General features: G+C 49.2%; 2 protein-coding genes and 1 non-coding gene across 4 annotated transcripts in view; 2 read left to right on the forward strand and 1 right to left on the reverse strand.

Annotated features, from left to right (window-relative positions):
• The window catches only part of LOC144144431 (uncharacterized), a 319,951-nt gene that overhangs the window by 166,584 nt on the left and 126,210 nt on the right, over window positions 1–27,157 (reverse strand). The gene's annotated exons all lie outside the window — the stretch shown is intronic.
• Window positions 1,290–27,157, forward strand: part of LOC144144967 (uncharacterized) — a 29,948-nt gene continuing 4,080 nt past the window's right edge. The window contains exon 1 of the mRNA XM_077676466.1: window positions 1,290–1,310. Within this exon, the coding sequence (XP_077532592.1) occupies window positions 1,290–1,310 (21 nt within the window). The remainder of the gene's footprint in view (window positions 1,311–27,157) is intronic.
• Trnat-cgu (transfer RNA threonine (anticodon CGU)) lies at window positions 17,211–17,283 on the forward strand. The gene has a single exon. It is a non-coding gene; the product is annotated as a tRNA-Thr (tRNA).

Here is a 27,157-nt window from a genome sequence, read left to right on the forward strand (position 1 = left end):
GAAGCAGACCAGTGCCCAGCTGGAGCGGGGCAGTTAAAGTCCACACACAGAAATTCGCGTTCCTTCCTCGCGATAGTGTTAAGTTAAGGAGAGGGGCTAGTACTCAAGTTCGCCATACTGTAGGGCGCTAGAGGCATACTAAAGACATCTAAAGCCATACAGCCATTTACCTCTCCGTCCCGTCCGCGTGCTGCTGTGTGAATGGGAGGCAACGAGACGTAGAGGTAGAAATGCGCAGTGGCAGTTGGCACAAAGCTTTGTGCGGGCACAATGCGCCAACGGTGCTCAAATATACGGCGCTCAACTAGAGCACATAATTCATCGCTGCCATTGTAAGGGTATACAGTTCAACCTAGTTATAACGAGCACTGATTTGGCAAATTATCAGCTTTAGCGAACAAAATACAAACTTTCGTTGGTCACGCATTATTTGAATGACACTTATTCCTTTATAACGAAACTGAAACCATGTGAGCTGCGCGCGATATCGGATATAACGAAGACATATTTGACCAGGAGGCTAAGAAGCTACTTGGAAAAACTCCCGTAGTCCGAAACTGCAGAAGTATAAAGGCCCCTCTTTTTTTTTTTTTTTTGAGCGTTCATTTTGCCACAGGGCATAGATAAGGGGTATAGGTTGATGATGAGGAAAGTTTGTTAGGTGAACATGAGAATGTTCGTTTCGCGTATAAAGTCTAGGAGGGAACGATGATGGGGCCCATATATCCATGTGTTGTATGCGGATGCGTCATCAATGCGGAGGCCCGTCGCCGCAAGATGTCGCAGTTTCGTAGGGCGCAAAGCGAGGCAAGACCACAGCAAATGTTGTATGTCGGCTATTGCATCACTGCGGTGGTAAACTGCGCAACGGGGGTCTGTAAAACAATCTTTGAAGTAAGGCCATTGGCAGGTCACGGCGGGAGTTAAGGCCACCCCCACCCGGATCCTCCTAAGCGCAACCTCCTCAGCACGGGTAAGACCCGAGGGGAGGGTGGAAGCACACGGTGGAATTAGATGCACTTGCGCGGCGCCGGAGGTGTTCCTTTCTAGTCAGCAGGAGGGTCGCATCATCCAGCTCTAACGGGGAAGTCGGAGACGGAATGGAGACTGCTAGCCGGGCTGCTACGTCTGCCTTGCAGTGGGTCGTCAGTAGGTCACGCGGAACTCATTCAATCAGTATCTTGTGAGCAATTCGTGCCGCAAGGTGGTGAATACTCTGGGCCAGCATAGGGCTACGGCTCACTAACCGTAGTAAGCGGACTGCTTAAAGGGCATCGGTGCGAATTACTATGGAAGCCACGGGCCGCAAAGTGAGTCCGGTTACAGCCAGGAGAGCCTCTCTAATGGCTACGAGTTCCGTACAGAACCATGGTGAAGGTTCCGGGACCTTAAATCTGGATGTCTTACTGAGGGATGGGTGGTTAGTGCAATTAATTGCAGTGGCAATCACGGTGTCTTCAATACTGGCATCTGTATATAATATGGTGGAGCCAAGTGGAAGGTGGCTATCCATGTCAGTGATGCGTTGTTGAAGGGCAGTCGCCGAATAGTCCGACGGTGGGAGACGAAGGTCAGTTGGCTTGTTGCCGCTCAATTGCACGAACTGCCACGGGGGAAGCACTCGCTGTGGTAGGGCTGGCAGCGTATGCGAGACTGCGTACGCTATTAATGCTCGCGCAGAATCACACAATGAAGCCTTCAGTTCTCGAGCTTTGCGACGTTGATGAACAAGTTCCTTCAACTTGTTCAATTGAGCATGTTCATGGAGAGCAACTATACGGGTGATGCGTCGGAGCGCAGTGATTGCTCTCATAGCCTCTCTGTTAATTGCTTCCAGTCAATCCTACTGCGCTGCCGTCATGTGCTGGAACTGAGCAGAGTAGACCAAGCACGGTTGTAATACTGCTCTCACTATTGGTCGCGCCACGTGTGAGCTGGCTCCACCAGCTCTGGGAGCGATACGGCGTATTAGTGCCAGAGTTTGAGTAGCTTGGCGTTTAGCCTGAGCTAGCCAAGCTGTCGCCGTTCCTGACTGGTGTATCATCAACCTCAGGACTTTGACTGTTGGGCTCTCTTGCAGTGGTTGCCCAGCCAGTTGAAGGCGGATGGGACAAGCAGCCAGCCTTCGGCGGCCCCAGCGGTTTGCAACAGATGTGTATGTTGTTTTACTTGGTGAAATCTGGAGGACCACCGAAAAGGAAAAGGCTGCGGTCACATCTAAGGCTGATTGCAGGCAACTCGCTTGAGTTTCCAGGTCATGATGAGTGCTCCACACGGTGATGTCATCGGCGTAAATTAGAAATTTAACATCCGGTACATCGTGAAGGCGCCATGCCAGTGGAATCAACGCCATATTAAACAAGGTCGGAGCCAATACCGATCCTCGGGGCACACCACGTACAGGAACAAAGGAGCCAACAGCTTCTCCGTGAAGGCGTATGGCAAATTTCCTGTCTTGAAGAAATGACTGGACGAACTGCCGCACCCGCATGGAAAGTTGGAGCATATAAATTGAGTCCAGGATAGCAGCATGACTGATGTTGTAATAGGCTTTTTGGATGTCCATTGCCAGGATGGTTCGTACACCATGACTGCGGGTTGACGCCAATGTTGACGCTTGTTCGTGGACACTGTGGGAAAACTTAATCGTTCTCAGTGCTGCGAGTAGCCACCAGATGAAGATCACACCAATCAGCATATAAATAACGACTCAGGCTTGTTTTGTGAAGTGAACTCTGTTGTGTTCTTTTCCCGTACTGATGTTTCGGTTCATTGAGCTTGAAATTCAACAAGGAAAAAGGTAAGGATTACCTTGTTTATTGTGGGTTCGAAGCCTTAAAAAATGCATTTTTGTACCAAGTATTCGACAATCTTGTCAATTTGTTACAGCTGATTTTTCCCTCTGCTGTTACAACGAACATCGGTTATAACGAACTAATATACTGTCCCGATACTACTTTGTTGTAACGAGGTTCGACTGTACCAACATTGTGATTCGTGAAAAAACAGAACAAAGGGACAGCTTACGAGTAGACTTAGCGCGTTCGTATCCTTCGTTAAACGCCGCTTGCGTAATCTGGCTGACCTTTTTTGGTGCGATGCAGCACGCAATCAGCGGATGTGAACAGAGCTGCTAAAAATTATGGCAGAGCGCAGGACGGATCTAAGTGCCAACTTGTAGACCTATCCACACTGCTCGAGGTCAACGATAAGCTGTTTCACCCACTCCCTCTCTCTCCCATCCACACCCTCTCCGCTCAGTTCCCCTTCCCTCCTCCTGAGCTTTCTCCTATGCAGTTCAGGGTGAAGGTGAAAAGTGGAAGGGGCTTCGCGCAAACATCCACTAACATTTGCTAAGGGCGTCGTATAAAGTCCTGACATGAAAAAAACTGGTAGAGGAGGCTTCAAAACAGTTCGCACTCGTCAGATATTCGAAAGAAGTTTTAAATGGGACAGGGTTCACGGCACTGTCGGACTGCACATGTTAGGCAGGGGTGAACGGTGGTTGGGGAAATTTCCTCTCAACGGAGGGCGTTACAAGCAGGAGGGAGACACTATCGTCGGCTTCTGTTATGTGTCTACAAGTCGTGAAAAAGTAGACGGTGGCGAGGAGGCAGCAAGAAAAACAAAAGCTTCCGTCGCCTTCTCCCTCCGTATCCGTCAGTTCTTCCAGTTTACGGATTGCTGCGGGATGTGTGTGCGAAAGGCAAGGCCATCGCGTTCGTTACGGACACCGCCCACGAGACTCCCGGGAAGTTAGATGGACACAGCGCTGTCGCGCTCTAACTAGGATTAAGCAGGCTGCCCTTTCCCGGTGCTCGATGGCGCGCAGCCCAAGCCGCCCTGCCAGACAATCGATGCGTAGGCGCTCGGGGAGCGGCGGCGAAACGGCCCAGCACTCCCCTATTCAGGCATCCCAGCGTGCTGAGCTCTTAATTGAGCGCGTGGTAAGTAAACCGAGGCAGCGGGCCTTCCCCTCTGCAGGCCGGGAACACCCGAGCTTCGGCATCTGCGTATGCCTTTCATATTCCCGTGAGACGGGCACACGCCAGGATGGCGACAGGAACCCCGCGCTGCAAGAGCAGGGGATCAGTTTCTGTGCAGGTAGCGTCGGAACAGTTGGAAGCCGGTAAGCGTGTTGCTCGGAGGCAAATAACCCGTGCATGTAGCAATTAGAACACCGCCGATGGCGAACGGGAATCGGGGCCTAGCGACGTTTCTGAGGGCAAATGATGGCGTTTATGACCATTTCCATCGGTGCGGAAACACTGTACCTTACCCTGTAATCATTAGTCACGGGTGTGGGACAATACAGACCGTTTCGGCGAACTCCCTATTCTATTCACTCCTGCGCTGCACATATTTTTAACATTAGCTGGCATTCTGTTATCTCGGGTATCATCATGCGTGTATGTATGTGTGTATGCATGTATGTATGTATGTGCGTACGTATGCGTGTGTGTGTGTGAGTGCGTGTGTTCAAGACGAGGTGTTGGCGCACAGAATCTGGCTCGTACTTTTCATCATGGACGCTCGATTGTTCCAGCACCGGGAAGCTGGGAATGGTGGCTCTCCTGAGGACACGGTCGAATCCGAACTGAAAGTGAAGTGCACACGCAATCCGCACGCTCCCGCAGGAGCGTGCGGATTTTGAGTCGTCTCTGTGGAGACGACTCAAACTTCTAGAGTCAGAGAACTGTTTATTCCTCGTTCCCAAGAGCATAGTGCAGGGGTCGAGCACTTCCAGCGTCGGCTGTCGGAGCGCCAGCGTGAGAACGATCAGAGGGAGGAGAGCCACAGCCGCACACAAATCTCTCCGGGGAGCGGCGAAATGGCACGTACGCTACGTAAGCATGGTGCCCCACACCACAATAACCTTACGATACACAGACTCGCAAGTAATTGAACATTCCTGATGCAAAAGTTGCATCACTCTATTTCCTTTTGGAACAATTGCTGTTCGAGGCTACAGTTCGCAGGTAAGCTCTTTTGTTTTTAGCAATATTTCAGTAAACATCGTCAATACAAATTCCTTTCCTTATCCCTCAAAATTTCCAACTTGAACGCAGAAATCGAAGCATTGTGTCCGTGTTTTCTTCTCGACCGTCGTTCGTTTTCCGCTTTCAAGCTGCTATTTCCCAGTGATTATGAATCAACTCGTCCAATCCCAAGCAATCCTTTCCTGAGCCGCCATTGGCTTCAAGAAGTCGGCGCCAATAAAACTGAGCCATGAAACCTGCCGGTACACCTCTGAAATACGGCTCGCATAAAAAAGAGAACAATTTCGGAAAAGCGCACCACGCGAAGGTCAAAATGCGACGTTCGCGTAGCTAATCGCGTCGCCCCTGGTCCTCGGAAATGCGGCGTTCCCATTGAGCTCGGGGTTATGGGCGGCGCGTCGGGATCGCTTTGCTCTCTTCTCTTTTATGTGCCGCCAGCGACCGTCGCCGGAGGGCAGGCGAAAACAAGCCGGGGGTCGGGGTCGCAGCCATTGTGTTTCTTCCTGGCCCGACAATAGAAGAGCATCTCGTTGCCGCACTGCCAAGGGCGCGTGCCGGCAGCGTCGCGAGCGCTGCTCGATCGCCCGCGGCGCATCGAGCGATTCCGCGCTCGTCTTTATGCGGGGGGTTCAGAAAACGCGCTGGCCGTCTCCTCTGCAATACTGCTGCCAGATTCTGTTTTGTGCCGCGACACTTGCCCGTTAGCCGGGCTTTGTCAACTGGCCGGCAGGCTCAAAGGCGGCACCAAGCGGGATCTCGGCCACTTCCTTTATGCGCGTCGTAAGGAAACGTATACCGTTGCGCCGCATAAGCGTCCGTCGCAGAGCTCACGCAAATGTCGGGCAGTTTCTTGGCCTCTTCTGGGAAGTCACGGCAGCAGTGCAGCTAGACAAAATAACCGTTAGCACTGACCTTCTCGTAGTTGCCCCACAATTAGCTCTAGCTAACACCAGGCTGTACACCTTAGAGAATTCAGTTTGATTGACTCGATTTTTTATTGATCGATTGATTGATTCGATTGGATAATTCATTGAATCGATTGGTTAATTGATTGATTGACTCGACTGATTGATTGACTGATTTCCAACGCTATTTCTGCCCATTGTGTGCAAACTTTCACATTAGAGAAACGTAAGGTAGAACCAAACGTCGAACCAAGCGTCAACGTAATGTCGAACCAAAAGTAAGGCTCCAACGTAGGGTCGAAGTTTGGGTTCGTTGGTTCAACAGGGCAATGTGTGCTCTCCGCTAGTCATGAATATGAGGAGACCGAATTCCCGCGAATATTCCTTTATTCGCCAATAAAGATTTAAAAAAAAGCAACGCCGAGGGAGAGACAACAAAGCGTCACGCCGTAACTCCATGGCTGCCGTCGCGGCGCACGACGTCGTGTAGCGTCCCGATCTACGCTACTTCCAATACTCCGTCGCTCTTTCACCTTCCTCGCCTTCTGCTCTGACTTTAGGTTAGCCATGGCCAACTTTACGAGGAAGCCGTGGAATTCCGCTCACGCCTCGCCGCCTCATCTCCGCCCAGCAATTGGTAGCTTCCGGCCACCACCGCGTGGTGACAGCTCCCCACCTCGGCCGCATTGCCGCACAGAGTCCTGTAGCAATGTCCGGCCAATGACGAAGTAGTGAAGTTTCCTCCTAGGCCAGTCGGTGCTGCACGAACCCATAGGTGGCGTCTTAACTCGCACTTTACGCCAAACAATCATTACAACCCTGCACACAGCCGCCGGTTAAAGCAACATCACATTTATAAAATGTCCCAGACCTTCTTCTATTTCTTTTAATAGAAGGAAAGGAAACCAAAACTACGCATCAGTAGCTGTGTCGCTTTTCACTGCTTTGGCCAGAAAGAAAAAAATAAGGATGAAGAGCGGAATCTTTGACACCACCCAGTAAGCTTGCGGCATTGACATCTCTGCGGCCTTGTCCGGAACGCCTCGACCCCGCTCTAGGCATTCCGGAAGGCGAACGTCACCGCCCACGCCTGTAATTTCCTCCGAATCGACGCGTCGAATGAAGGTGAATCTCGGAGATCGCTCGGGGCAATTGCGAGTCAAGTCGACCGGGGTAAGTTCGCGCGTAGAGGGAAGCTACGCGGTAAGGGCGGAATCGTAGCGAAAGCTGGGAAAAAGGGAAACGACACGGGCACGTGATAAGGAAGATGACAAAAAAAGAGAGAGAAAAGAAATCAAATAGAGGTTGGCAAGCCGCTAGCAGGCGTCGGAAAATATCTGTAAACACAGACACACACACGCACACGACATATGATGGTTTCATAAAGAGAGCGAGTTGAGGCGGAAATTTTTAAGTGCGGCGGTGTCGCGACAGCGTCGTAAAAAATTACATTTGGAAAGAGACGTTTCAAGACGAATGAGCCTGGCGGAAGTAATTTCTCACGCGCACGTCGGATGGCGCGGTCGAGCGAAATAAGGTCCTTGCAAGGAGGCATAAAACAGAAAAAAAAGGCCGCAGGCTGGTACAAAAGGCCGGTGGTAAGGCCGAAACTTCTTCCGAAGTTGGAATTTCGTATACAGCGAAAGAGCCTGGTTATGAAAGCTATTTCATCTCGTTTTGCGCGGAGCTTACACGTGAGCGAGACACTAAACATTAAGAAAAGAACCGTAGTAGCTACTGCATGCAGTCGCAGACGGAAGTGGCTTTGCGGATCGAGCAGGGTGTTTGTTCTGTCGTTAGAACATCGCGCCCACCTCAGACGTTGTTTTTCGGGTGAGAAGAGCCGACGAGCAATATGCAGGTACGATCGCGAGTTACGTAACTTCCTCAGGTTGAACTATGCCTAAAAGTCATTGACGGGAATTTATGACGGGAATTTATTACACGGAGCTGTTTATGTCTAGGGTTTCGTGCATTTTCCCCCTGCGCCAACAGTACACCATGCGCCCTATCTTTGTCAGCGCTCCCATCACGTGCCTGGCTGGGTTCCTCCGGCCCCTGCGAGATGGGGGTACTCGTCCACGCAATCCCGAGGTTCCACGTGTCTTTGTGTACGTTTGTTTGTTTGTTGGTTGGTTGGTTGGTTTGTTTCAGTGCGCAGCACTTTGGCGGCCGCTACTGTGGTTTGGCGGCGGCGACGGTGACGGCGTTGTAACCGAGCGAGCGGAGACAGATAGAAAACGGCGGAGGAAAGTGTAACAAAGTGTGAGGGGGAGGCAATGAGACATGCTCCTCGCTGCTTGGTTCATCCGAACCACGTGACATTTGCGCGGGAGGTTCAAACACGATTTACAATAGCATGCTCGGTGGCGGCGACGCGCTGCGGGATAACGGCAGAGTAGTGCGCGCCGCCGTGTGTTCGCTGATCCCGCGATCACTTTTTGACACGCAGCAGCTGTGCGTCGTGGCCGAGAAGGCTGCGGTTCGCGCTGCGCCCAAATTTCGCATTAGGGACTATAGTAGTCGTCAGCATTGTTTTTGTTTGTTTGGTTGGTGGATTGGTTGGTTGGTTGATTGGTTGACTTTTTGTTTGTTTGTTTGTTTCTTTGTTTGTATGCGTCTGCTGCTGAAGATACGTCCGCCGCGGCGCGCAGCAACTTCGTCCGCTGAAGAAGACACTTAAGCTCTAGCAGTACGGCCCGCGTGCTACGGTAAAGGCTGGGACAGTTCCACGGCTGCAACTCCAGAAGGAGGGCAAAGAAAAGATCTGTCGTCACCCTGAGTTCGTACCACTGTTCAAAATTGTGTGTCAGCTAAGCTTCCCTGCTCACCCACCTTCACAGAAAATAATTGTTCAAGATTTTTACTATTATTCTTATTTGTATAAACGTACATTTGCACATGAGCCAACTCTCCTCCATCGTTATCGTAGCTTTGCATACATATCAACGAAGAAAAAATATTATCGCGTTTCTTTAAGGAAACAGAAAATTTAAAAGAAATAAAAGATAACCAGAGCGAGACGGCGTGGTCCCGAAAGGAAGTCATTGGATATTCAGTTTTTTACAAACTTTTTTTACATTCAAAGAAAGCGAATCAGTCTATGCTCAGCAAAGAAAAAAGGCCTGAAGGGAGGTTCTTATAGAGTTTCTAAGTCAGATCCGCAATACATCGCATGAAGAAAGATACAACAATAAGCCCCGTACTTCCCAGAGTGAATAGAGAAACCAGCCCTAAGCCACGACAGGATACGCCTTCAACCGAAAAGAAGAAATCATTTTCGTTTCGGCTGAAGGAGGTGCTAGAACTTGCTACCTAGCTTTTATCCCCTCTTGGTATAAATAAAAAGTGAAGGTGTTTTGGTAGGACAAGAATACCAAGGCAAGGACTTAAGACACGCTGAGTGACGACCTATAACGGTGCAGTTACGCCGAAAGAATAACGACCAACACTAGAAAAGACGGAAGCAAGAGTTTTAAATGGTAATAAAAACAAGACCACTAGAAAGGCGGAATAATGAAAAAGCAACAGAAAAAGCACAAGGACAGAGGAATTACCGTGCCAGGACCACTCGTAAAGCAAACGATCCCGAAGAAACATCAAAAACGGAGAAAAAAGGCAAGGTATTGGAGAGACAGAGATAACAAAGTTGCGGAAGCATATACTCTGAGTGTGTTTCAAAGGATCAGGCAGAATGGAAGCCGAAAGAGGAGAGACAACCCGGCATTAGGCGAGTTCTTCTTCCACCGCAGTACCGCTGATTTCTTCGAGAGAGAGAGGGGGAAAAGACAGAGAGATTCTGAGAAATGGTCGCTTCTCTACTCTCCATCCTCGTCCCTCTGTTCTTCGCATCCCACTCGGCTTCCTTGCGTTCCCGCTTCCACCGCGGATACAGGAAAAGTTGAGCGATGGTATAGGGGGTGAGCCGGCGCAGGTCCTAGCAATCATCCCTCCATTCCTAATCTATAGCTGCTTCCTTCTCTCCGTGCGCGCGCTGCTGCGACTGCGGCTATCGCTCGGGTGGCTCGCTCTTCGTTTTTCCTCGCCGATTTCTCCTCGGATCGCCGAAGATGAAAGAAGCGTGCACGTAGCCCTCCGGGGATGGGACCCCGTGAAACAAGGCGGAAACAGCAGCGACCGATTTCTAGGAACGCGCAAAATGGAGAATTGATAGCTCCGGATGGCCCCACGTGCGACGCGGTGACGACGCACCTGCGCATCTTCCGTGCACGCGAGAGCTTGTTGCCAACGGAGCCACGACGAACGGGTTATCCCAGGTTTTAAAGGGAACCTGCAACACTTTTTTCAACTTTTTTTTTTAAATCTTAAATGTTCGCAGAACGTAGTCACCCAACCAACCCAGTACTTAGATTATGGGGTCACGAAGTACCTCAGCCAAAAATTACTGCTCTATGCCCATCAGATAACTTGGAAACTCGCTCAAAAGATTTTTCTATCTTCCCGCTGTTGACGTTCTTCGACGGCCCGAAATACGTCACTGAGGCCATGTAGAGGCTGTTGGCCGGTTTTCCTTCAGTAGCAGCAATGAACGTTTTTCGATAGCAACCGAAAAAAAAAAAACACACAAAAACGAAGCAGAAATGGAAGGCGTATGTATATCTGCCGCGACGAGCAAATCACGCGGTGCCGCTCAGTGCTGGCGATAACTACAGCCTTCGCAGTGGTTCCAGACGCGAAGGAAAGAGTGAAAGCGCTTATCGAAAGTGTTCCAGACAACCGCAGACAAAGGCAGGCTTGGGACGAATAGCATAATAATTACAGCTAAATCAAGGGTTAACCACGTGAAACCAAGACTTAACCAGGCTAAGTCAAGCTTTCGGTTTGCATATCCAGGGTTAGCTGTGCTTAGCCGCAGCCATTTTTTAACCCTAACCAAAGTTTAACTGCAAATTGAGTTATTACATTTAAATTGCACGCCACCTCTCAAGTTATGTACAGATTTCCTAAAGGGCGCGTGTGTGCCCCTGTTACAGAACGGACAGTGTTGTGCACCAGAGTGTCGAACCGGAATTTTTTGTTAGCGTCTGAGTTTGCTTGTGCGCGTGCGTAAGCGTGGAAGCAGAACATAGGTGGAAATGTCTGTCGTAGCTTGCTTAGCGGCACGCCTCGACTGTGCTTTCAAAGCTTGCTTGTGCGCGTGCGTAAGCGTGGAAGCAGAACATAGGTGGAAATGTCTGTCGTAGCTTGCTTAGCGGCACGCCTCGACTGTGCTTTCAAAGCGACAATATTAAATGGCCCACTGTGCAAAAAATCCGCCCTCGGCGACGTCTGTGGCACGGAAACGAAACCTAAACTCAAGGAGATCAAGTAATTTTGAAGAGTAACCCACTGAAGGTTAATATGTAATCGGCGGGTTCAAGGGCGAATTACGTACGGAAGAACACGAAAGCGGTTTTAATTTTGAAAAGGAGAAACAGAGGCTGTAAGAGTATGACTGCCGAGGTTTACATTGCTTGGATGGAATGCGTCGAGAAATTTCTGTATAGCGTTCAGGCAGGATCAATGACAGAAATGATATATAGATTGTGTTTGTGTATGGTAGGCCTCGTGCAAAACACGCACAGTGCCACCCTTCCACGCCACGTTCGTGGCCTGGAAGAGCTTCGTTAGCTCGATAATGATTCTCGTGACGTGTTAATCGTGTGTGGGATTCATACGGAGCGTCAGAATCCTGTACAACTGAAAGGGTACTGCATGAACTTGCTGCACTACTACACCTAGCGAGTTTTATGAAGTTTCCAACCTCTCCAGTTCATAAACTATATATAAGACTGGAAATAGGAGTTTCTTTCTCACCTTAATGCAATGATTACATATATCCCCGTGGTGGGCGAAGACTTCCGTTCTGTTCTAAATAAGCAAACCATTCTGGTCTTGTTTCGTTTTTTGTTGTTTTCTCGCTACACGTTGACTCGCAAAACGTTCTACAAACGCCTTAAAGAGCATTTTAGTGTTTATTAAGCATGTACGTTTGTGTCTACCACCCCGTGACATCCCTGTTTGGCGTGCCCCTATCATAAATGGTTAATCAATAAAAAAACGGCCGCGTATCTGCTCCTTTCGTTGCAAATGTCGACATGAGACGATAGTCTTTATCGACTTTTGTAAAGTAAAAACCTCCCTTCGCTTTCCCGCTCACCTCTCATGTTGTCCCTCTTGCGTCGCGCTCCTCCCAAGGTAAAGACGCCAAAGGTTTGCTTAAATAATTTTAAATTTGCCGCGTTCCACTGCTCCAGGCCGGGTGTATCGATGCCAACACTGCCGTACGGCGAAGACGCGCGTGAATCGAGGCGCCCTACTTCAACGTTTATAGAACCGCGTTTCCCTACTCCACGTGCGTTGCAAACAGAACGTGGAACCTATCTATGGAACCTTTGGTAACTGTTGACGGTTGATTCCTTAAAGGAGCCATGAAGAGAAAACAAAAGTTTGTTTTATTCGAAAGATTAGGTGTTTCATAGTACCCTAAGCGCTTTCCCGGAAGCAAATGATGCATTATTAAATAAGAAATAAGGCAATTTAAGCCAAAATTTTAAATCTCCCGCTAAATCGCACATTTTGTGACGTAAACAATGGCGTCATACGAGCCGGTACATGAAACAGATACTTAGTATGTCGACTCCATATAGCACCCACACAACCGAGACGGCGGCCATTTTAAAAATACTAGTAAAACTTAGTGCACCCGCAGCCCTAGTCATGGAATCGCCTGATCCGGAGAACAAAACTCTCGCCGAGAAGCTCGGGCTTGCATTTAACAACCTCACACCACTTGAACGCTCAATGCTTCTAAGTGCACGAGCAGCAGGAGTTGTGGGATACGCGGATGGACCGGAAAGCGACCATTCCGCGATAGCCACTACAGACGAACGCCTAGCCGTCGGCACCGCTGCCTCGTCAGCCCCGTCGCGACGGACGAATACAGACTGGTACGTATGTGCCGTCTTTTTATTACGGTTAATAATAGTTCAATTTCAGTAGCAGTATCGCTTATGCCAGGTGGCCGGTGTCTGTATGGAAAGCCGTTCGCTCGAGCTCTCTGCTTCGACCAGAAAGATACGAGCGTCAATGCGCGGTGTGTACGACGTTTTTTCCCCCAAGGTCAGAGCGCTTTGATGGCGATTTGACGAAGTCGGCGACGAGCGCCAGCATGTCCCAGGAGTGAGCTAACGTAAGGGTCCCTGCCGTAATCACTTCCTCGGAAATGAAGCGAGCACACTCGTACTTCCTTTGGCTCTCTTTCTCCTCCGTTTGCAAAGTTCACAAAACGTAGCCACTTGCTTCGCCGAGGTTCGTCGTTGGGCAGCACATGAAAGGAGATCTCCTCACCGGCGGGTATGTCGCACTCCCTCGACGATTTGCCCGTACTACATGGGCATTTCAAAACGTAGCAACGAAATTTCATTGTAAAGTACTCGAACAAACTGAAGTTTTCAGTGGTTGTAAACTGGAAACGAGCTCCTAACAATAGCAGCAAGCCAACACCATTCCGAAACTGCGACGACTGTCACTATCTCGTCGCTGCTTGCTGTTCCTTACTCCCCCGTTTCTATTTTTACCTTTGCTGGTTGGCGATATGACGGCCAACCTCCTGTGAAGGGATTACGATACCAAGCAAGGTCGCGGCTGTGCGTGCTGGGACGGTTCGTTGGCCCCGAAGAGCCTCGAACTCGAAAATTCGTCTGCGCGACGGTGGCGACGGCGAGATGTCGAGTTCGGCTGGCGGTAGTTTCGTACGCATTGGCGTACACGCTTGCGTGTTTATTCGGAACTTCAACCGTTTACTCCACCGTTCTTAGTGTCATAAAAGGAATGTGCAGTATGTTTAACGGGCATATAGCTCACTATGCAAACTGGTAAGCCCTGCCTATTGCGTTTGCTTTTGCCGGCCTCCGCCAATCGCAGAGCATTCTCGTGTGACATCATAGGTTCTGTTGCGGGAAATGAGCTGGTGGGTCGCATGGTCATTCCCTTTTTTCCTAATTATGTAGCTTATTTGAGCGAAGTTTGTGTTAAAAGTGGTGTCAGTATGGTTCTAACGAGGCAATCTTTCGAATGAACCAAACTTGTGATTTCTCTTCATGGCTCCTTTAAACTGACGCAAGAAGCTATAGTGGCGCGGGCGACAGCAGGTGACGGCGGAGTGAATTTTTTTCTGCAGTTTATGAAGTATTTAATTTCGCAAAAATCAAGCATATGTGACTTTTTATAAAGGAACATTGCAAACATCACCTCTGTATTAATTTGTTGTCTTATATTTGCGTAATGTCTTGTTGTTCTTCAACAATGTTGACAAGTATGAACATTACAGCGGACTTAGACGGGTAGATTTAGTTGTGGCTATATACGACTATTGCTCAGGCATTGTTTTACGTTGGCCGGGTGGCTGAATCGGGTCACAGACAGACAGACAGACAGACAGGCAGACAGACAGACCAAAATTTCTGCGTTTAAGTTGCCCAAGAAAGACTATCGTCTTTAAAAATAACTAAATAAATGGCAGCGGTTCTGTCGCACCAGCTCTTCTGCGATTGCAACTGCCATCATTTGGGGCGTGACTTGTGCGTACCACGGGCACACCATCATATTTGCGCGCGCGCGTGCGTGCCTGTGTGCGCGCGCACATTTGCGTGTCTGTCTGTCTGTGCGTTCGTGCGTGCTGCTGCCAGTGCAGAATTTGGTTTATTGCTTGGCGTTAAAGCGACCTTGCAACACTTTTGATACACGCTTTCACTCTTTCCTTTGTGTCTGGAAGCACTGCGAAAGCTACAGTTATCGGCCAGTACGGAGCGGCCCTGCGTGATTTGCTCGTCGCACCAGAAACGCCTTCCGTTTGTGCTTTGTTTCTGTGGCTTTATTTTTAAAGTTGCTATCGAAAAGCGTTCATTGATGCAACACAAAGAAAACCGCCCAACAGCCGCTATATGGCCTTAGTGACGTAATTCGAGCCATCGAAAGAACGCCAAGACCGGGAGAGAAAGAAGAGTCTTTTGAGCAAGTTTCTCAGTTACCTGATGAGCATAGAGCAGTAGTTTTTGGCTGGGGTACTTTGCAACCCCCTAATCTAAGTACTGGGTGTGTTGAGTGACTACGTTCTGCAAGCATTTAAGATTTCAAAAAAAGATGAAAAAAAGTGTTGCGGGTCCCTTTAAGAAAACTGCAGGTGCACTGTTGCAGCCCTGACCATAAACATCGTACCGCTACAACTCTGACAATAGCTGCCAATGAGCACAAGGTGGCACGTTTGATTCCGGTTGTTGTACTCGCCGCGGTGGCTCAGTGGCTAAGGCGTTGCGCTGCTGAGCACGCGGTCGCGGGTTCGATTCCTGGTAGCGGCGGCCGCTTTACTGATGGAGGCGAAAAGCAAAAACGCCCATGTGTGCGAGATTTTGGCGCACGTTAAAGATCCCCAGGTGGTCGAAATGAATCCGGAGCCATCCACTACGGCGCGCGTCGTCGCCTGCGTTGCGTCGGCGCGTTAAACCCTACGATCAATCAGATTCCGCTTGTGGCATCTGCTCTTCCGGAGGAAGCAAACGGCTAGAACTCACGTGTGTCCAGATTTCGGCGCACCTGTATAGTGTTCCCCGATATTCTAAATTATTCTGGAGTTCTTCATTACACAGCGAGCATGATCGCTCAGCTGTAGCTGTAAACGCTTCCGCGTTACCGCTTTAAAACACCCAAATGTGAACTTTCCAAAAACTTTGACTCAGACATCCGGAATCCGGAACGAGCGCCCCCGCCGCCTGGGAACCAAATGCCTGTACAGGTGCCGCTTCCGGTCGGGGTATCCGCGGCATTTCGCGCGCTAATGACCGCGTCGCGTGACGTACGACGGCGGGCATTGTGACGGGAGCGTGGCATTCCGCCCCGGAATGCGCTCCGGCGTTGGAGCGCAGGGCGCGGCGGAGACGCTTGTCGCGCTTGGCTGCGCGCTCGGGGCCACACGCCCTCGCTTCGCCCCGACAGGAGGCCTCAATCGGGCACGCGGCTCTTTATTTATGGCCCCGACTGCGCTGCCGGCTCCCGCAATCGAAGTACTGCGCCCGGGAGCAGCAGGTGGCCGTGAACAAAGGTCGGGGCGAACATGAACGCTGTGGTTGTTGTTGCTGTTCGAACCGCTCGCTTAACAACCAAGCGCGCATGGCTGCCTCTGTGTTTGTTCGTTTGTTTTTACCGTGCAAGCAGGTCGGTTTAAACACATATGTACATTACATATGTAACACGGTACAGCAACTCAGCCGGGTACTTTTCTCTCCCCCTTTCCTCTTTTTCTCTGTGATTGAAAAACGTTTAATCAAGATAAAGTCGGTTTAAACACACACACACACACACACACACACACACACACACACACACACACACACACACACACACACACACACACACACACACACACACACACACACACACACACACACACACACACACACACACACACACACACACACACACACACACACACACACACACACACACACAGAGAGAGATAATATATAATACAGAAATAAGGATTGGCAGCCAAGAATGCCAAGGAAAACAAAGGGGAGGATTCGGTAGGTCATTGAAACATTTAAAGAATTTTTGGAAGAAAGAAAAAAAAAGTAGAGAAGAAATGCCCGCTGGGTGCGATCCGAACCCACGAACCCACGACGCGTCTGGTGCGTTGACCACTACGCTACCGGCGGTGCTGTTTTCCCCCTCCACTTTCTCGGGTATTTTAGGTTAAGGAATTTCTTGTCTGCGCTTTGGGGTGGTAGCCAGCGCCACTCGGACTACTCGGGGTGAAGGGGACCTTCTTTTTTACCCCCGCGACGTGACTCGAGCGTCTACGACATGTCAAGAGTGGTCGACCAGCGTTTAACCCTCTCGTGGGTTCGGATCCCACCCGGCGGGCATTTTTTCTGCACTTTCTTTCTTCCAGAAATTCTTTATCTGCTTCAATGACCTACCGCATCCTTCCCTTTGCTTTCCTTGGCATTCTTGGCTGCCAATCCTTATTTCTGTATCATTTCAACGAGCCCGTCATTTCACATTCTGATTCGCTACATGCATAGCGAGCGTCTCGGTTCCGGCAGTCTTGGTGCCATAGGAAGCTTAAGAGGGTTCAACGCTGGTCGACCACTCTTGATATGTCGTAGACGCTCGAGTCGCGGCCCGGGGGTAAAAAAGAGGTCCCCTTCCCCCCGAGTAGTCCGAGTGGCGCTGGCTACCACCCCAAAGCGCAGACAACAAATTCCTTAACCTAAAATACCCGAGAAAGTGGAAGGGGAAAACAGCCCCGCTGGTAGCGTAGTGGTCATCGCACCAGACGCGTATTCTGGAGGTCGTGGGTTCGGATCCCACCCGGCGGGCATTTTTTCTCCACTTTCTTTCTTTCTTCCGAACACTCTTTATCTGTTTCAATGACCTACCCCATCCTCCCCTTTGCTCTCCTTGGCATTCTTGGCTGCAATCTCCTTATTTCTGTATTATTTCAACGAGCCTCTCATTTTTCCCATTCTGATTCGCTATCAGGGGTGAGACAGCTTAACCAGATTTGGGAGCAGCTTTTGGAGCCGCGAAATTTCGATTTTGGAGCAGAAGAACCTTGATTTGGAGCAGAAGAACGACATTTATTATGTCACCTTAGGGGCCTAAAAAATCAAATTTTTGGCCACTCGGGGGGGGGGGGGGGGGGGGGGGGGTGTGCTCTTTAATCGGTTTTGAACGTACAAAACACTGAAACAGCCTTTCAATAAAGTTCTTTCTACCTGAGTATCACAAAGAACGAACTACACTGCCTTTTTCAAACCATTTTTACATTCTTGGGTTCTATGCATAGATAACGCCGAGTTCCGTTGAAAATATCGAATTGAAAAACTAAGCAATTTTAAGGAATTGTTATTATCCCGTGAATGCCGCAGTTGTTATTTTTGTAATCCCAGACTCGGCGTTACGCACAACTGAGAGCCACGGCAAAAGTTGCGCAAAGCGAGGTGACAGTCGTCGCACCCCACCAGCCCTCCCATTTCAAGCCCCAAGGTGGCCGTTCACAACGATTCTAATTAGAATGTTGGTATGTTCTGGCATTAAATTTCTTTTGGCATTAAATCTCAATTCACATAGATGAACCATTATTACTAGCGTGCGATAATAGCCCGTCCCGCTATCGGACACTGCTCGAACATTTGGCGGTGATGCAGCCTGCGCCGCCACTTCTGCAGTGTCCATCGTCCCACTCCCGCCGCTCGCAAGCTCACTGTCGATAGCAACAATAACTCGGCGTTTTATAACGCCGCAATGAGTCCCAAATTTCACTTCAATCACGCACTGCGCCTCACACTCAAGGCCGAAACACGGCGATATCGCGGGTACCCCGCTGTTTTTGATGAACCGTCTTTCGAGTCGCGTAACTTCCCGCAATAGGTCAAACGACTGAATGTAAACCCGGCCACCCCCATAACCAAAACCGCGGTAGAAATCGGCGAAGAGCACTCTGCCTGAACCACGAGAAGCTGCTTCGCCCGGCGTCCATGCTTTCCAATCTTCACCGCACCAAGATGGCGGCGCCCAGTAATGTCGTTCTGGAAATGCGGCGCTCCCAAAATTGCTATTTTAAAATCATCTTGCACAAGTAGTTTGTGAAAACTTTATATGGGAAAACTTTAAAAATTCGCACAATATAACATGTGCAACCCGACATTGTGACTTTCGAAAAAACTATCCCGTGGACAATTTTATGCGGGTTTTTTATTGAATGATCAATCAATGAAACCTTTACAAACAGCATCACCTTCAAGGTGCTGGAAAATTATGCCGTCAGTAAGCATTTTCCCCCACTAAAATTGACGGGAGCGTTAAAATTCTTGGCTCTGATACTTTTTCGGAGCAGTTTGGCGCAATTTTTGCAATTTTCAAGCTTTTGGAGCAGCCTGGCGCAGGAAAACAAATTTGTATCAAAACTGTGCAATATGCGCAGCTGTCTCACCCCTGCGCTATATATATGCGCTATATATATATATATATATATATATATATATATATATATATATATATATATATATATATATATATATATATATATATATATATATATATATATATATATATATATATATATATATATATATATATATATGGACAGAAAGAGAATGTTTATTTGAGCCACAGTTACTGAGGCTTGATGGCGGCTGGGCGAAGGAGGCCAGCCGCGACATCAATGGCTCTGTTCCCCGCTTGAGCTCCTAGTTCAGCCGCCAGTTTAGGCCAATCGCAGGTGCAAATTACTGGTTATATTATATGTTGCTGGTTAAATCAGTGCAGAGGCAATTCTGCTTTGTGTGACGCTAGTTGAAATTTCATCGTAACCCAATTAGAGCGCAACTGACGCCACGAACAAAGACGGGGGAAGGGACGGACAGCGTCGTTCACTGCCGCCCTCTTCTTTGTTTCGTCTCGTTCGTTGCGCTCTACTTGCAACGTGTTAAGAGACGCTCGAAGAGCTCTGGCGTTCACACCCTGGTGAGCACGAGAAATAAAAAAAACGAGAGTGCTCGCGTACCACAGCTAAAGAAGCTTATTAGCGGTAAAGCGTACCCCGTGCACCCGCACTCCCGTGAAGACATTTTGGATAACGACCACCTCTCAGGCGTTCCCGAAAACAACCTCGAGTTGTATGTACCTTGAATGAAGGCGCCTTTCGATCCTCTGCCCACCCATTCGGATGGATAGTCTTTTAGGGGCGAAGTGTCCATCCGGCGTCCGGCGTCCGTGCTCACGGCACGGCACCGTGTAAATCGAAGCATCTGAGAACAAAAGGTTCCCAAAAAGTTAACAAGAACAAAATAAAAAGTTCACAAAAGGTTAGAGAGAGAGGGAGAGAGAGTGCTCCTGAAGAGCCGTGCTGCGCATGCGCGAGGAGCATTGGATTGGATTGGATTGAAATGTACTGGATTTGACTGGATTGGAATAAATTGAATTGTACTGGATTGGATTGGAAATCATTTTAGCAGCAGTAAGCACTCTCACGGGTGATTTACGGTAAGAACGATCCCCAGTGCTTCCCCCACTCGTTATGGTTCACTTTGTGGAGATGCGTGAATTTTTTTACTTCCCTGCCCATAGCGGTTTCGAGTAGTTCCCGGGAATTCCAAAACTACGCCCGTCGTAGAAATTTCATGGCCAGTGTTACGAATGGGCCAGCGCCGCAGTACTTCCCCGCATCACTCCTCGGCTGTGCGGCGAAGCCACTCGTGCGCCTTCGAAAACAGGCGCAATCATGTCGGCAACAAGTTGCGACAAAGCCTCGTCAGACGCTTCGCTCTCTGCGCATGCGGCGGCTGCCTACGGCGGCTGAACTTCGGCGGCTGCCTGCGTGGCTCGTCTCCACGCTCTTCAAGGACAGAGGCCCCGGTGATCGCAACGGAGTCCTCCTCTCTCCCCTCTCTCGGACTCAACGTGCCCGAGGCTATGAACGGCTTACGAACTCTGGAAAGAGTGTTGTGCGTGTTCCAGCGTGTTGCGTTTGACCGTTATCGCTTTTGGGTATAAATAGAGCTTGCCCAAGCGTTGTAAACCATTCCTGTTAGAGCAGCGAATCGATGTTGTCGCTCTGCTCGAGTCCTGTATTGTAACCTCGCCCGTCGGGGCATTGTTCTTTGGCTTCGGCTCACCTCTCGCTATGAAGTAAACAGTTACGTTAGCCTACGGCTTCTGGACTTCTTCACGGCTGCAACAGCGGCTGGCCGCTCGCATCATACACGCTACCACTCGTATGTCGGAGGCCACGGAGTTCGGATCGGGTGCCCCCGCCCGGTCACAACAACTGGTTGGCAGCGGTGGGATGGTAACTTCGTAACACCTGAAGCCAGCGGTGCGAGATCCAACACCACGGACGTCAAGGCGGCTTCGGACTTCGCAGAATTCACGGCGGTCAAGGGTGAGTGCGGGACTTGTCTTCACTGAGTTTTACCAGGCTTCTGAGGATAGCTGGTAGGGCGCGTGTTTTTGTCGCGTGGGTAATTCGCGCAAAACATTTTTGGAGCAGTGGGAAAGCAGTACTCTAGACCGGCCATGAATTTGAAAGCGTTGAAAAAACCGCAGTTGTTGGAGCTTGCAAAAGAGTTGCGCTTGGATGTTACGGACGCGCTGAGAAAGCCAGAGCTGATACAGGCTATACTCGCTGTCGGGGCTGACGATGAGGAGCTGTCGGAATGCATTGAGCTGATCAATGGCAGGGAGACCGCGAAACGTCAGGCCGCCGAGGCAGAGGCTAAACGTCAGGCCGCCGAGGCAGAGGCTGAGGCTGAGCGTCAGCGTGAGGAGCTCGAAAGGCAGGAACGCGAGGAAAGAAAGCGAGTACAGGAGCTCGAGTGGCAGAGACAAGATCAGTTACGCAAGCTCAAGCACGAGGAAAAGATGCGATGGTACGACCTCGAGTTCGAGCGCCTTGAACAGGAAGCAAAGAGGCTCGAAAAAGAGAGACTCCAACGGGAGAACAAGCACCTAGAGCACAAAATTCAACTCGAGCAGGAAGAAGCGAAGCCCGAGTTAGAAAAGTTGCTCGAAAAAGACCTCGTTGTCGTGGATAGAGAAACTGGCCACGGTAACGAAAAGAAAGTAGCAGACGCTCGGGAGCGCGAGTCGGAAGCGACCGTTGCTGCCCCGCAGCCCGTCAAGGTTGCTGAGAGAGATAACGACGGCGCATTAGCTCAGACTGTCGGCAGAGGGCAGTGCGTGTCCACTGAGTACGATAATGTGCCGGCGTTTGTTTTGCAGATCTCGGCGGAGTGTTCGGACGGTTCAAATTCGCGGGAGGCCATGGAAATGGCTACCGGTCTGAACATGAATATTTCGCGAGATAGCGAGGTTTCGCTGGAGTGCGTAAACCATGGGGCTACCGAAAGACAACACGAGTCCGCTGAAACGGAGGTTGTTCCTTCGGACGGTAGCACAGAAACGAGCGACGTGGTGGCAAAGCCTGCTGCCGAGGTAGCGAGCGGTTTGCACAGCTCAGTTGGGAGTCATGACGATCTCGCCACTGAGCAAGCCGATTCCGTTCTGCCACCAGCTCAGGTAGCTGACCTCGAGCAACGGCCAGCCGAGCTCGTAGAGATTCAGGTGTCGCGGGCGGCTGAGCCGTCTGAGACAGGGCAGCCGGGATGCGTGAAATAAATTGCCCGGACGCTCAGACGCGAAAGGGAGAAAAGGAGGAGTGCGAGTGGGAAAGGCGAAGGGCGCTTGGCTTTTCCGCCGTTGTGCACACTCCCCGCATTCTGGGACCGCCCTGCCGGCGTTGAATATCGCCGGAGAAGTGTGCGCTCTGCGCTAGCCTCTGCTCGGGCACTTTCGTGAAGCGACAAGTGTATCAATCGGCGTGTTTTATTTCGCTCTCTGCGACGGCCGCGCTTTGGATTTAACGCTTAATCCTTCGTATTCTAGCGAAGTTACGAGTGCTTCAACCGTGCCTGTGTTGGATATTTCGCGTTCTCTTACGTGAAGCAGCAACTGTTTGGATACGCAGTGTGCGCTCTACTGTATCCTCTCCTCATGCTCTTACGTGGAGTGCTTCAACCGTGCTTCTGTGCGTGATTTCGCGTTCTCGGGTGTTGGCCAGCGCTGTAGATTTCGAAGTGCCTCAACCGTTCGCCAGTCGCCGCGTACTTGGAGCGGCTGTTTCTCAAACGTAGATCTACCGTTCACCCTACATGTGATCGGCTCAACTTTTGGCCCAGAAATTGCATTTTGTGCCCCGATGTTTTTCTGTGGTAGCGCAAACGACCATGTTGCTTTCGTTCTTTTTTTTTTTTCTTCACTAGCGTTCCGTGCTGACGAAACGGCAGTTGTAACTCGCTAAAGTTTCGGCAGGCGCAATGATAACTGGCCTGAGTCCTTCAATGATTTACTACTGCTCGGACGATTTCCTCAGTCAGACAGGATGACCCTTTGGTGTGCGCTTCCGTTGCTAAATGTGTTGTTCCAGGGTTCAAATCTCTTGTGACCCCCCACCCCCCTTTTTCTTTGTCGCTGGCGACCGCTTAGGAAAGTGTCTGGTGTGCAAATTCAGTGTACAGCTGACCAATTGCAAAGCGTGGGTGTTATTAAGCTTGTCACAGAGCCTTTGAAGTGATGACTATTGCATTCCTAATGACCAGTTTCCCAAAAGACGCTTCCAGAAGGAGCATATTTAAGCAGTTCTGCTCTCACTGTGTGAATTGCAAAACAGGTGAAAACAATGTGCTATGGTGGCTGTATTTGGCTTAAGAGTTAAGTGTACATTGCATGTGTTGCTGCGGACCAGCTTATTTATTTATGACATACTGCAGGCCCCACACAGGACCCAAGCAGGAATCACTCAAATATAAACAAACCGACAACACAGGGTAAAATACAGTAACTTGTAAAAACATACTGTCTCAATTTTCTATATGTTCAATCCCATCAATGCTGCAGACAACAGATACAGGCAGATTATTCCAGTCGGATATGGTGTGTGGGAAGAAGGAAAATTTGAAGACGTTTGTCTGGCGCTGCAGCATTGAGGCATATATTGACACGGCTAAGACAGCAAAGATATTTAGATATGTCGATGATTACATGATTGTTACTAGGTCGGTGAAGCCAGAAGAAGTAAACCTTTTAGTCAAGACAGTTAAGAAAACATTTCTGGAGTGCTCTGACGGATTGGAATTCACTCATGAATTACCAAATGATGGGTCCTTGCAGTTCCTCGATGTGTGTTTTAATTTCTGTGGAACACGCGTGTGTTGGGCGTTATCAGCCACGGTCAAAAAAGGCAATTTTGGATTATCGTTCAGCGCATTCGAAGATAGTGAAAAGGGGTATTGGCGTTAGCTGTCTTCGCGGTGCCCTCAAGAAGTCTTGTCAGCACCAAGTCGCCGATAGTGTTCAGCACCAAGTTGCACGTTTGAAAGATGCCGGCTTCCCTCGGGAAGTAATAGCAGCAGTGGTTGAAAGCCTATTGCGTGACGTCAAGTCAGGGGCACGGCGTCAAGAGCGAGATGAACCTCACAAAGAAAGGAGGCCTGTGGTCGTCCCTTACGTGCACAATTTCTCCAACCGCCTTAAAAAGGTGGCGGGGAAATGTGGTGCCGACGTTGTGTTCTCTGCCCCAGAAAAACTAGCACGAATGTGCTCTGCTGTGAATGGCGAGAAGGGTAACCGAAGAAGAGGCATGCCACGCTGTTTGTTGGTTGCAAACAAGGTGTTGTATACGAAGTGCCTCTATCTGGTGGAAAATGCTATATTGGGTAGACTGGTAGGTGCATAAATGACAGGCTCTGGGAGCACCGTACAGATGTTCAAGCGCTCGCTGCGGGGGGCCATTTAGCTGACCATTGCCGCCGCTGCGGGTGCGTTCCACACTGTGTTCCAATTTACGAGAAGACAGTAACATTGTGCTGTTTTAAGGACCAAGCCAGCCGTGAATTGTTTGAAGCGTGGTGCATCATGAAAGCCGGTGAGAAGTGTGTAAGCACGGCATCTATTAGTTCGTCAAAAAAAGAAATAGATTATCTGGATGCGAACTTGCCACGTGCGTAACAAAATGCACCACTTGACCTTGTCTTTTTTCTTTGTGCTTTGAGCATGTTCACGCATGCGCCCTTCCTGTATATCTTTTGATGTGTGTAGTAAAAATTTCAGTTGATGTCTAGCGCTAGTCCTGTGTGGTCTCTACTTTTGTCCCGTCTTTACCGCGCTACTTGACCATGTTTCCCCAGAAACGCCTGCAGGCGCTACTCACCTAGGAAAAGCTGCTGAATATGCATGCGCCATTGATCAAAGCATTTGAAAGCCGTCCTGCTTCGTGTTGATTGTGCTAATTTTCCTGTTTCCACGGGCTGCTTTATCTGTATGTCACTAGCTAGGTACAGTACTACAGTCTCTAGTGCACCCACATGCATGTATTTTTATGGCTGTGTTTCTAGGCCAGGCAAAACATTCCCACGAAATCGACATTGCAAGAAAGCGTGGGATGAGGCATCATATTTTATGTTTACTGGCTGATGTTTGTGTCTTTTAAAATGCTCATAACCAGGAAAAGTTCTTGCACACACTCATTTTAAACTTGCATAACCCTGCATCAGTGTTTGCTTCAGAAGAACACTTCGACTAGTTCCACCAGTCTTGTCTTGCCATTCGCAATCAGTGATGCCACAAGTTGTCTGCAGAACAATGTACAGGGCAGCCGTGCCTGTTTTCATGACGCTTTGCGAATTTTCATGCACTAATAAAGTACTGCTGCTGCAAGGCGCATATTATTTGTATTCACAACACTGCAATTACCGATGCTGACCAACTTGCTTTTGCACTTTAGTGTCTCTTTAGGCGTCTATAGTGTACCGTAAAACCATTAGGTCCCTCCTGGGCAGATGTACTGAACTATGCTCCTGTGCTATGTCGCTTGTGCATCCCAGTAGATTTACTTCCTCATTCTCTTTTTAAGCATAGCAGCAATTTTTGAGGTGCAAAAAGTGTCGAAACATGAAAAAGTTCAGTGTAGTTTTTTGTGCTTAAAATGAGAGCTACTGTATTTACTCTCATAATGAACCCTCCCCCCACTTTTCTTGTTGAGAATTTACTTATTTGTCACTGAATAAAAAATGCAGCGGGAATATGTCTTATTTTAAGCATGGTTGCTGATGCTGTAGGCGATCACAGTAACGTGATATCGTGCTACAGTACGCGCAGAAAGGCTAAAAATGCATTCCAAGAAAAAGAAATCTCATCCGTAGCCGGAGACGTGAGCGCGAATGCCGCGGCTTACAATTTAAAAATTGCGCGTTTGCGGTGCGCCACCTGTTGAATGCAAAACAAACCTTGCGCCATAAAAACGTTGCGGTGTGCGAAGTTCGAACAAAGCACCAAACGTACTCCGCACTCCTTCCCTGCTATTTGATGTTTAGGCTGGTTCTGCCGGCGGGCGAACAAAGCAGTAAACGTACTCCGCACTCCTCTGCGCTTGTTTAGGGCTCGTTCACGGCACCAGCAGCATCAGTGGCGTAGAGTTTGCTGCAATTTTACGGTTTTTTTCTAGTTCGACGACGAAGTAGCAGTTAATTTCTTCAGCCGTTGTGACATGCGCGGGCGCGACCAACTGCAAAGCCAGCGTCGATAACGTGGACGTGCTTCGTGCGGGGATGCGTACGCATGGCTGACTACTACGGCGTGGCAACCGTGCGTCGTGGATCGTCGACTGGGAGCCCCCAACCCAACGAGGTACCATAGATGCTCTTCGGCAGTGTCTTTATTACAGTGCCTTCTAGAGCACTGTAGTCTTTATTTATTGTGGCAAGGTCCTCGGAGGCGTTGCCAAATCACCCCCCTACCCGACCTGGTAAAATCAAGACAGACTGATCAGTTGCAGTTGCGAAGCTACACCAGCGAGTTTTTTTTTTTTTTTTTTGCTACGCATTTATTACAGTAGCGGTGGCTTAAAAATCTGGTTACTACTGATCACACTTGCTTCCGTTACGCTGAACAACGCCACGGGTCAATCATCGATGCCGCCGTCTTTCACGCTCAATTTCAAAGGGAAGAACAGCTGAACTTCGTCGTTGTATGTTCTCTTGGCCGAGGTGAAAGAACATATAGCTTAAATTACATTACATTGAGTTGGGCTGGGATTTTTTGACCACGATTTGAAGCACCCGTGCAAAAACAATCCGCATTTCACTTCATGTTCAAATTAATTTATTTTTCCTTACGTAAGATTAAACAATATCAGAATAATGTGGGATGTAATTCTAATTCACAAACAAATAACGCTTCATAGTATGGTCCGAGCAAAAAGAGTCAAGCATGTGTGTCATGCTTTTAACATTTTCACAGATGAATGATTTTTAGCCGATTATCTCCTGCCCCCTTCGGTCTATAAAGGGGCACCCCTTGCTGAGGAGGAAAAAAAGACCAACTGAAAATGCTTTAAAAGAGGCTTTAAACGTGTCGTGTTATTACGTGTTCAGTGGATTTAAACGTAACCGAAATGTGGGAAGCATATAACTGTCCTATTTTGGAGAGAATTGTGTTATATGCAAGAGCATAACATGCAACTGTTCCGCTTCATTTCGTGAGCGATTGAGCAAGTTTTTTTTTTTTTTTTTTGCTTGGTACCAACACAAATTTTCCTAAAATGCCATTTTTCATACATGGGAAAATTAAGTGAAAGGCGAGTGCTAAACCTGTACAATTTCTTATTCCGCGAAGTAGATCAGAACATGACTTGGA

The sequence above is a fragment of the Haemaphysalis longicornis genome, unplaced genomic scaffold (genome assembly GCF_048455015.1).
Source record: "Haemaphysalis longicornis isolate Haplotype H1 unplaced genomic scaffold, Haemaphysalis longicornis Haplotype H1 scaffold_7, whole genome shotgun sequence".
Taxonomy (NCBI): Eukaryota; Metazoa; Arthropoda; class Arachnida; order Ixodida; family Ixodidae; genus Haemaphysalis; species Haemaphysalis longicornis.